Source organism: Talpa occidentalis, unplaced genomic scaffold, assembly GCF_014898055.3.
Source record: "Talpa occidentalis isolate TD23 unplaced genomic scaffold, MPIMG_talOcc4v2.1 talOcc4.8, whole genome shotgun sequence".
NCBI classification, from domain to species: Eukaryota; Metazoa; Chordata; class Mammalia; order Eulipotyphla; family Talpidae; genus Talpa; species Talpa occidentalis.
In genome coordinates this window covers 209,584-219,913 of record NW_023605194.1, presented here as the reverse complement: position 1 = coordinate 219,913, position 10,330 = coordinate 209,584, and the positions used below count along the sequence as shown (strand labels likewise).

Here is a 10,330-nt window from a genome sequence, read left to right as displayed (position 1 = left end):
CCCAGGGCTATTAGAAAGTGCGTTTCTGGCTCCTTAGCCCAGGAGACCCAGGCCGGGGCTCCCAATTAACGAGGCCCTCAATTCTCCGCAGGCTCAGCTGCAGGAGTCAGTCAAGTCCAAACCCGAGAGGCCAGGTCGGGCCTGGCCCCCGCTGTTCCCATCTCTGGTGTTCTCCGCCGAGGCCCTGGCGCCGAGCTCGCCGTCAAGGCTCTCGCTGCGAGGAGGGAAGCCCCGCCCGGCTCGGCCGCTGCTGCAGCCGGGTCTCCCCGCCCCCGGGGCGCCGTCACTCCGCGGGGGCCGCTCCCGCGTGGCTCAGGAGCCGAGTTTTAGAGGCTCACATGCTTTTTTTTGGCGTGTAAACTTAGATTTTAAACATCTCTAGCCGACTCTTGGAAGCACACGCCGGCAGTGGGCGCCCGGGCGGCCCTTCGTGCCCAGAGGTGGTTTTCGTTATGGACTTGGGGCGCCCCAGGGCCAGGAGACCTCGGGACCGCAGCGGGCGGCGCCCAGACCCCTCCCGGCGCCGCGGGTCGCCGTCCTCGTCCTCTGGGTTCCGGGCGCTTCGGGTCGTCGCCCGCGGGGACCGCGCTCCCCGGCAGGGCGCGGCGGCGGGGCTCGCGGGTCTCCGCCGGCCACGGGGTTCCCTCCTGCGGCCCCGCTTCCTCCGTCTCCGCGGCGGCTCAGCTTCTGGACGAAGAGCGGCGGGTCCGCCGGCCTCGCCCCGGCGGCGGCGCGGGGTCCGCGGGGCCGCGCCCTGGCCTCCGCGGCCTGGGGAGGGGCGGCCGGGGACTCCTGCTCGCGGCGCGCCTCCGTGCGCCATGGCTGCTCGGGAGGCACATTTCCCTTCCCGGGACACCCCCGACTTGTCTCCGAAGTGGGGGTGCTGCCTGCGCTCCCCCAGCGCGGAGGGTCCGGTGGTCCCCGCAGAGCCCCCGCCCAGCCGCCCGCCGTCCCCCCGCGGCCGGAGCGCGGGCGCGCGCGTCCTGGGCCGGGAGGAGGCTCCCCGGGGTGGGGGTCCGGGGCGCCCTGGGGGGCCGGGGGCCGGGGGGCGCCGGGGTGGCGGTCGCGGCTCTGCCTCGGCCAGGCCCCGCCAGCAGGGCTCGGCTGCGCCCGCCGGTGCCTGCGTTTTCCTTGTTTTGACGCCTCGCGCAGCAGCAGGAGGCCCGGCCCCGCGCGCCGGGGAGCCCGGCCGGGAGGACGCGCTCCGGCCCGCCCGCCGCCTCGGCCTCGCCCGGGCCTGGCTGCGCGTCGCGAAGCGCCGGGAGGTGCCGGCCGGCGGCGCTGTTGGGGAGGCGGGTTCGGGCCCGGCCTGACCTGCGGGGAGGCCCGTCTCCTCCCGCGACGGCCCCTCCGCCCGCCGGAGCCGGCGGTCCTCGCGCCGCGGTCGGGCCGGCCCGGCGGCAACCAGCTCCGGCGCCGCCCCGCGGCCCTCCAGCGCGGCGGGGCGGGCCCTTCGCTTCCCGCCCCGCCCCCCTCGCCTCCGAAAGGCTTCGCGCTTCTCTTCAGACCCACTCGGGGAGGAGCCGCCGCCTCGGGGAGGGGCAGGAGCCGCGGTTCTCTGGCTCGGCGGCTCCGCCGCAGTCACTGGGGGCAGGTGAGCCTCAGAGCCCTTTTATGTAACAGTGTGCTTCCGGTATCCTCAAATGGACCAATCATATGCGAGCTCTGAGCTGATTGGTGCTAAATGGTCCAATCAGACGTTGTCACTAGGAACCGCCTCTCAACGCAAGTCCGTGGTGGCAGCTGCTCCTCAGAGCCCTTTTATGTAAAGCGTACTTCCTGGACTGTTGAATGGACCAATCAGGTGCTATGAACTGATGGGTAAATGGTCCAATCAGCCCCAGGATTGAAAAATGGTCCAATCAGACTTGTGGGCGGGGCGCCCGGAAAGAGGATATAAGCCAGGGTCTGGGGTGCGCAGCGGAGCTGGGGGGACTGAATCGCCAGCCGCCGAGGGAGCAGGAGGCGGCCCCGCGCCGGGCTCTGAAGAGGGAGAAGAGGCGCCGCCCGACAGTGTCCCCGGCGTTGCCTGAGAGGAGTCTGCGGCCCCGGCCTGGCGTTCCGCAGCGCTGCTTGCTGGTGCCGCCCCACGACTCACAGCTGCGAGCGCCGGGGCTCACGCCGCCCCCAAAGAAACAGCGGTGGCCGCCACCCCTGGCCGGTGCCCGCCGGACTGCGGGCGGCCGGTGGGGGCCCCGCTGGTGCTGTCTGAGGCGGCCGGCGCGGGCGGGCGCGCAGCGCGTTGTCTGGTCTCTCCGCAGAGGAAGCCCGGGCCCGGCGGCGCGCGGTGGCCTGTCCCTGGCCCGCTGCTGCCCCTCGTCGCGCTCCTGTCCCAGCCCGGGGCCGAGGGCGGCTGCTCCGTCCTGCCCGGGGGAGCCCTGCCCGCCCCCGCCCTGGAGGGGGAATGGAAGCCGCGGGGCAGTAGCGCCGTTTGCGTGTCTTCCCCGGGGTGCGGCGAACGATGAGGCGCCCGGGCCGCCGCTGAGCCCGCCGGCCGCGTGGGCCGAGACGGGGTGAAGACCCGCTGCCCCCGGGCCGCCCGGGCCGCCCTCCTCGGCTCCGGCTGCGGCGCCCGCCTGGGGAGGCCGCCCTCCCGGCAGCGGGCGGGACCCGGCTCGCTTCCCGGGCCCGGAGCGGCGGCGGCGTCCTGCGGCCTCCGCGCGTTCCGGGGCGCCTGCCGGCCTCGCTCGCGCGGCCTCCCCCGGACGCCGCAGGGTGCTTCGGGCCGACTCCGCCGCCCCGCCCAGGAGCGCGGCCGCGCGGGCCCCGCCGCGGAGGAGCCTTGCGTCTCCCTCCCTGGGCGCCTCCACCCGCCCTCGCTGGCCGGGCCTGGGCCTCGCGTGCAGACGCCCCGCTGTGCCCAGGCCCGGCTTGACCCCTCGGCCGGCCGCCCGCAGCGCCCCCACTCGGCGCGGGAGCCCCTCTGGCCTGGGCGCGCTGACCGCTCTGCCTCCGCGGCGGCGCCCCGCGCTGGCCTGCCCGCCGGCCCCTGGGCTTCGTGCCGGCCTGGGCCGGGCCGGGCGGGGGGTCCGCTCCGCCTGCGTGGGGGCCTCGCGGAAAGGGCGGGGTGGTCTCGGCCCCGGGCGCGCCCCGGGGGCGGGGCGGAGGCTCTGGGTCTTTCAAGCAGTTTGTTTCTGTTGCTGGACGCAGCCCCGCGGCGGGGCGGCGGCGGCAGGGCCGGCCTTCCCTGCGGCGCCCCCACAAGTCAGTCGTGGCGCCGGCCACGAGCAGCCGGGTCCGACTCGGGCGGGGCGCCTGCGAGGACGGAAGCCCGCGTGGCCGGCGCTGAGCCTCGGGAGGGACGCAGGGCAGACTCCGGAGCAGCCGCCCCCGGGGACGGGGGAGCGAAGGTCCTCGCGGGACGGCCCGGCCCTGCCCCCCGCGCCCCGCAGAGCCCGGAGGCCCCGGCCTGGCGTCGCCCAGCAGCTCGCAGCGTGAGCCCTGGGTGTCCGACGCCGCCTCCGAGGACCAGCGGTGACCACGCCGGGCGGTGCCGCCACGTGTGGCCGCGGCGGGCCCTTTGCTCCCCCCGGGAGGGCGCGCCGGGACCCGAGGCCTCGCGGCTGTGCGCAGGGGAGCGCCGCGAGCTGACCGTCCTCCCAGAGGGCACTGCCCTGACCAGCTAGAGCCACGGGGGGCCCTGCCACGTCCCTCCACCCGGCCTCCCGCCTCGCCGGCCCCGCCCCGGGCCAGCGTCGCCCTCCCGTCCCTGCAGGGCCCACACCCAGGCTTATATGCGCCTTCCGGGCGCCCCACCCGCAAGTCTGATTGGACCATTTTTCGATCTGTGGCTGATTGGGCTATTCAGCACCAATCAGCTCACAGCTCGCACCTGATTGGCCCGTTCCGCCCCGACTCTGCCGCGGCCGCTGTCCGGGCGCGGGCCGGGCCGGGCGGCCGGCGGGTCTGGGCGCGCCTCGGGCCGGGATTCGCACGCGCCGCCTCGCGCTCCTGCTCCGACGCCGCTTCACAGCGCAGACCGGCTCGCGCGCCCTCGGCCCCGCCGCCGGGGGCCTCGCGCGGGGCTCGGCCTGTCTGGGCCGAAGCAAACGGTCAGAACCGAGCTCCGCCCGCGGCCTCGAGCCCCTCCTCCCGCACGCAGGCGCCTCCGGCCCAGGTCCGCGCCTCACCCAGGGCGGGCGGCGCCCGCGGGGTCCGGGCTCCCAGCCCGCGGCTCGGTCGTGGCGCGCCCGCTCGGCTCGTGTTCGCGAGGCCGCACGGGCTCCCGGCGGGGCGCGCGGCGCGGGGGGTGCGGGGCTGCGCTGCTGGGACCCCGCGAGCAGCGGCGCCGCCTTCGCCTTCGGGCGGCTGGTCCCGCGCTCCCCGACGCTGGGGCGCCCCTGCCGCCCCCCCCCCCGTGCCCAGGGCAGGGCCCTCGGGCCCGCAGGGCCTCCCGGCTCGCTCCCCGCGAAAGGCGCTCGGCCCCCCGCCCGCTCGGCTCGCGCCTTCGTGCCTCGGAGACCCCCGTTTCCGCGCCTGCGGTTCGGGGGCGCCGCCCGGCTCCGTCCCGGGGTCCCCGCGCGCCCGTCCGCAGCGCTCCGCCCTGGGCCTCTCCCGCGGCGCTCCTGGGGGCTCCGCGGCGCCCCGCTGGGGGCCGGGCTGTTGGGCTGGGGGCCCGCGGCTGCGTCCTCGCCGCCCAGTCCGGGGGCGCCGGGGGCGGGGCGGGTCGGCGCCGCCCGGGCTCGCGGGCTCGGAGCGGAGCTCTCGGCTGGGCTCCGCCGCCGGCCCCGCCTCCCCGCCCCGCGCCCCCCCTCGCCCCGCGCCCCGCCGTCACCCCTGCGGCACTCCCTCTCCCCGCCGTCCCCCGCCCTCCCCCGCCCGCCGCGTCTCTCCCTGCGTCCCGACCCTCCCCTCCCCGGGAGCGCCCACTCCCCTGCGCCCCGGGAGGCCACGTCCTGGTGGTGGAGGCCCAGCCCCACCCTTGGCCGGAAACTGCATCTCCGAGGGGGTGGGCGGAGGAGGGCCAGAGGAGGCCTGGGGTCCTGGGGAGAATGGGGGACCTGGGGGACCTGAGGGCGGCCTGGGGGTCCCGGAGGAAGATGAGGAGCCTGGGGGGTGCTGGGGAGACCGGAGGGAAGTCGGGGGGAAGGCTGGGGAGACCTGGGGGAAACTGGGGAGAAGGCTGGGGGGACCTGGGGGCATCTTGGGGCGGGCGTCAGCCCCTGGGGAGCGCGGCTGCTCAGCCAGCGACAGCGGCTCTGTCTTAGGGCGCCCCCCCCCGCCCCCCCGCGGCCTGCTCGGAGGGGGGTACACGGGCCTCCTCCCCGTCCCCTCTGGGGGGGCGTCTTCACCGCGCAGGTCGCCCCGGTGGGCTGGGGGGGCTTCTTGGCTGGAGCTTTGAGGCGCGCTCCGCCGCCTGCCGTGGGCGCGGCCGCGTGTGTGTCCCGCGGCCCTGGACCGGGCGGACCCTCGGGCAGCCCGGCAGGGGGCTTGGGGCGTCTCTGCGCCAGCCTGGGCAGGGCCGCGTCTGATTTCAGGCCCCCTTTTCCCTCTGGGGTCTGGCCCGGCGGGTCTTCCTGCCCAAGCCCCGGCTGCGCCCTGGCTGGCCCTCCCGGCACCCCACCACCTGCCTCCATTTCAACAGGTCGAGGCGGGGCGGCCTCTGGCGGGGCGGCCTCTGGCCTGGCGCCCCGCCCAATGCCGGCGCCCACTGTCTTCACACCGCGCTGCAGCCTCTGGAGGCCTCTCCCCGGGCGTGGCCTCCCCACGACCTCCAGACGCCAGGGGTTCCCCTGTCCTGGGCCTGGGGCACCCGCACTGTCGCCCACCCAGCTTCGGGGCCTGTCCGGATTCCCTCCGCCTGTCGCCTGGTGGCCCTGCCCCTGCCCCCCCATGCCCCCAGCACCTGTGGGCGACGCTGCTCGGTGTCTGTCCCAGTGGCATCCGTCCCACCCGCCCACGGCCCTGCTCCCCGCTCCTGCGGGCCCCACGGCTGCGCCCCACCGGCCGCCCCCGCCTGTGTCTCCGCACTCTGGGCCCCTCGCGTGTGGCAGGTGCTGAGCGGCCGCGCCGGCTCCCAGTAACGACACGCCAGAGAACAGGTGCTTCACCCCATTTTTAAATGGTCGCTCTGCAGACGTGTGACACGAAAGTGCATGTGTTCTGGAAGAGGGGCGCGTGCAATTTCTGGTTTAGACGCACAGCTCCAGACCGTGAGCGCTGCCTTTGGGTCCCGACGCAGAGACGGCCATCGGCCAGGCCAGCAGGAGCCCTCAGGTCAGCTCCACGGCTCGGGGTGAAGGGGCCGAGGGGCTCGTCCCTGCAGGGGTCTGCTCCTGCTGGTTCCCCTGTGCCCACCAGGCCTCCCGGGGCCCCGCTCTCAGGGCCGCAGCTGGCCGCACTGCACTGCCTGCCTCCAGGGTAGCCCTGAGGGTGGGCCCGCAGTGAGAGCGGGGGCTCCGTCCTGGTCACCCGTCGTGATAGTGGACCTGTGGGGCTGTAGCGGTCGGGGTCTTCTGCAGACGGCTGACCCACAGCTGGTGGAGTCCATCAGCTCAGAGGGTCCCCTTGTTTGGCTGGGGAGGCCAGCCAGGAGCCTGCATGTCCTGGTGGGAGCAACCCCAGTGCCCAGGTCAGCAGGGGCAGGGTCTCAGGCCCACCCTGGCCCTCGCCTCGTTCACACTCCCGTTCCTTATGGAGCAGGCACCGGGGGAGGGGTGGCTGGCCGCAGCTTCCCGCTTCCCTGAGTTTTGCATCCTCTTCCTCGTGGTCACAGGCGGCACCTCCCCTTCCTGAGCTATGAATCAGCCTGAGCAGCCCTGGCGTTTCTCCCGGCAGCGCGCGCTGCGATGTTGTCCTGACCGACCCCAGGGCAGACCCAGGTGGCCAGAGGGAGGCCTCGGTGGGGAGCAGGGCCAGGCTTGTGCCCGGCTTAGCCTCCAAGGCGGTGTGTGGGGTGAGTGGGCGTCCCCTCCACTCCTACGGGTGGCCTTTGGAAAGCCCACTGGTGGCACCTGGGGAGGCATGGGGTGTCAGCCTGGGCACTGGGAGGAGGTGAGCCAGGTCAAGGTGGCCCCTGGGGTCCTGGGCTAGCAGCTGGCACAGGGCAGGGCAGGAGCAGAGGTGGGGACCGAGCACAGGGCAGGGTGGGGGCAGAAGTGGGGATGGGGCACAGGGCAGGGCAGAGGTGGGGATGGAACATGAGGGGCAGGGGCAGAGGTGAGAATGGGGCACAGGGCAGGGGGCAGTGGGTGGAGCCTGCGCTGGGGCCTAGGAGGGGCCGCCCAGGGCCTGGGCTGCGCGCTGGGCCGTCCTGCGCAGGGCCTCCTTGACCTCCTGGTTCCGCAGGCAGTAGATGACCGGGTTGAGCAGGGGCGTGAGCACCGTGTACACCACGGACACCAGCTTGTTGAAGTCGAAGGAGTAGATGGCGCGGGGCCGCGCGTAGATGAAGAGGGAGGCCGAGTAGAAGGTGACCGCTACGGCCAGATGCGAGGCGCAGGTGGAGAAGGCCTTCCGGCGGCCGGCGGCGGACGGGATGCGCAGCACGGTGCGGATGATGGACGCGTAGGAGAAGATGGTGAGCAGCAGCGGCCCCAGCAGGATGAGCAGCGCCAGCAGGAAGTCCACCAGCTCGGCCACGGACATGTCGGAGCACGCCAGGTTAAGCAGGGGCGACACGTCGCAGAAGAAGTGGTTCACGACGTTGGGGCCGCAGTAGCCCAGGCGCGCGATGAAGAAGACCTTGCCCAGGGAGATGGAGAAGCCCGAGAGCCAGGAGCCGGCGGCCAGCAGGCGGCAGAAGCCGGGGCTCAGGATGGCCGGGTAGCGCAGCGGGCTGCAGATGGCCACGTGGCGGTCGTAGGCCATGACGCCCAGCAGCGCGCACTCGGTGCAGGCCAGCGCCAGGAAGAAGTAGAGCTGCGCCATGCAGCCACGGAACGAGATGTGGCGGAGCTCGCGCGCCGCCAGGCCGAGCAGCATCTTGGGCACCGTGACGGAGATGTACCAGGCCTCCAGGAAGGACAGGTGGCTGAGGAACAGGTACATGGGCTTGTGCCGCAGCGCGCTGGCGCGGATCACCGTGACGATGACCAGGTTCTCCGTGACGGTCAGCACGTAGACCAGCAGGAACAGCGCCAGCAGGCCCAGGTGCAGGCCCTGCGAGCCAGAGAAGCCCAGCAGGATGAACTCGGTCACCTCCGAGCCGTTGTCCCCCAAGCGCATGGTGTGCGCGCGGCCTGGGGGCAGAGGCCCGGTTAGCAAGGGTCTGGGCCAGGCGGGGGGAAGGGAGGGGTGGGGTGGGAGGCGCCTCGGCGGCTGGGGGGACAGGGTGCAGGGTGGGGGTCAGAGGCCACGGTGCCCTGCCCTCTGTGCTTGCGCAGAGCTTGCCCCGTCGCTGCCGCTGGGACTGCCCACCCCGCCCAGGGTCCGCATACGTTTCCACTGGGCACTGGGTGGGAGCTGGACAGACCGGGCTGCGTCCTGGGGCTTCCAGTCACCACAGACCAGTGATGCTGTATACATGGAGGGGAAGCGTGCAGGGCACCCCGAGAACAGCGCAAAGGTGGCCGCGAAGCTGCAGGCAGGCGCGAGGGCCGGTGGGGGAGGCCAGGCTGAGGGCGTCCTGGGGCCTGGGCTGGGCTGGCCTAGAGGGTGGGGCGCCCTCGTCCCTGGCCAGCAGCTGGCCCAGGGGAGTGGCCTGGTCCCATCTACTGAGTTCGTGTGGTTCCAGGCCCTCTGGCGCCCCATTCCTGAAGCACCGCTTGTTCTTCCTCTGCCCGGGTAAAGGCGAGAATTCATTTCCACAACAGGCCCGAGCCCAGCCCCACCTCAGCAGCCCTGGCCCTCTGCCTGCCCAGTGCCAGCCGCAGGCGTGTTTCTACCCCACAAAGACTTCCAAGGGCGGCCGTGCTGGCTCCAGGGTGTGGTCCTGGGACGGGGGTGGGGGGGTGGGGGGGGTGGTTTCCAGCTGCCCTCCCTTAGATCCCTATGGGCCGCGGGGTCACGCAGGACCCTTGCTGGGTTGTCCCTGCTTCACAGGGGGGAGGGGGCTGAGGGGCCCGCAGCAGCCCCTCACCCATTTCACCCACTCTGGCACCGGTGGTGCATCGGGGCTCTGGCGACACCACTGGGCAGCAGGAGGAAGCTGGTTGGATGTGGGGTGCGCCCCTGTAAGGCTCGGAGTCAGGTGTCTCCAGCCGCCGCCCTCTGCCCCACTGTCTCCTGGTGACACAGGGATGGGCTGCTCAGACCCGCACCGCGGCTGGGCGCCCCGGCCCACCCTTCCCTGAGAGGTGGGGGGGCGTCCTCTCGTGGGAGGAACCCCAAATTCTTCCCATGCAGACACATGGAAGCAAACGGGAGGGTCCCCAGCCCAGCGGGGACACGCGGCTGACACGCGCCCCAGCCCGTCCCGATACTCCGGCCCTGGGGCAGCGCCCCCACCCCAGCCTGAGGCCCGGTGCAAACTCACGGCAGACACCGCACCCGCGCCTCAGCCCCCCGCCCCGCCACACGCTCCCCATGCACAGGTGGGCAGGCAGGAGCGGACCCCACACCTGACACCGGGCCTCCTCACATGCCGGCTCAGGACATACCTGCTCAGAACAGTTCAGAACAGGCGGGGCTGGTCGTCCTGTGTTGGGGCCTGCCAGAGGGGTGCCCCTGGTGCCCACACCCCTGGGTGCCCCCCCGGGTGCCCACATGCACACAGGTACCCCCACACACAGGTGCACATAACGCACACAGGTGCCCCCCCATGGGTGCCCCCCAACAAGTGCCCACAGACACAAGGTGCACACACAGGAACACATGCAGCACCCGGGTGCCCACACCCCCAGATGCGCACATGCAGCCACACACTCACAGACCCCCAGGAATGGCCACCTGCGCCCCGCACTCTGCACCGCTCACCTGCACGGGGGCCTCTGGCGGGTCTCTCCAGGCCAGGGACCTGGCAGAAGAGGCTCCTCGCCTGGTCCTCCAGCTCAGAGGGGCTCGCCGGAGACTCCACTGGTTCTGCCGGGCTTGGCTGGGGGCTCCCACTCGGGTCCTGCTCCCAGCTGGGTGCAGCTTCAGGCGCCGGGTCCTGAGGCGCCGGGTCCTGAGGATCTGCCCCGAGGCCGTGCTCCCCGTGACCACCGGTCCACCCCAGCAGGATCGCACTGGTGCCCGCAGGGGGCAGCCCCCTCCTTCCTCTGCTGTGGGCCGCCCACAGGAGCAGGGGTCAGGTTTTGGGGAAAAGCACAAGGGGTCCCCGGTCTTAGACTATGGGGTGCTGTTTGCTCTCTCGTGTGGGGAGAGCAGCTGATGCTGCAGCCGGAGCCCCCTCCACCGGGCTGAGAGGGCTTCTGCGGGGTGGCGCGGCGAGCGCCAGCCCTGCTCTCCT

At 73.5% G+C, this 10,330-nt stretch overlaps 2 protein-coding genes across 2 annotated transcripts; both read right to left on the bottom strand.

Annotated features, from left to right (window-relative positions):
• Positions 1-361: 361 nt before the first annotated feature.
• On the bottom strand, positions 362-6,191 carry LOC119234102 (collagen alpha-1(I) chain-like). Its single transcript, XM_037496865.1, has 5 exons — positions 6,152-6,191; positions 4,920-4,982; positions 3,833-4,031; positions 2,099-3,006; positions 362-1,584 (listed from the first exon to the last, which is right to left on the bottom strand). Exons 1-5 carry the CDS (start codon positions 6,189-6,191, stop codon positions 362-364), a joined length of 2,433 nt encoding a protein of 810 aa, XP_037352762.1.
• A 1,018-nt stretch (positions 6,192-7,209) lies between these two features.
• Positions 7,210-8,166, bottom strand: LOC119234401 (olfactory receptor 226-like). The gene has a single exon (XM_037497320.1). The coding sequence runs from the start codon at positions 8,164-8,166 to the stop codon at positions 7,210-7,212; it is 957 nt and encodes a 318-aa protein (XP_037353217.1).
• Between the last annotated feature and the right edge of the window lie 2,164 nt (positions 8,167-10,330).

Coding starts and splice junctions, on each gene's coding strand:
- LOC119234401 (XM_037497320.1), bottom strand. CDS start 8,166: ATGCGCTTGGGGGACAACGGCTCGGAGGTGACCGAGTTCATCCTGCTG.
- LOC119234102 (XM_037496865.1), bottom strand. CDS start 6,191: ATGGCCGTCTCTGCGTCGGGACCCAAAGGCAGCGCTCACG. Junction 4,032..4,919: donor GATGCAGTTTCCGGCCAAGG/GTGGGGCTGGGC, acceptor CGGCCCAGACAG/GCCGAGCCCCGCGCGAGGCC. Junction 3,007..3,832: donor GGGCGGAACGGGCCAATCAG/GTGCGAGCTGTG, acceptor GGCCCGGCCCAG/GCCGGCACGAAGCCCAGGGG.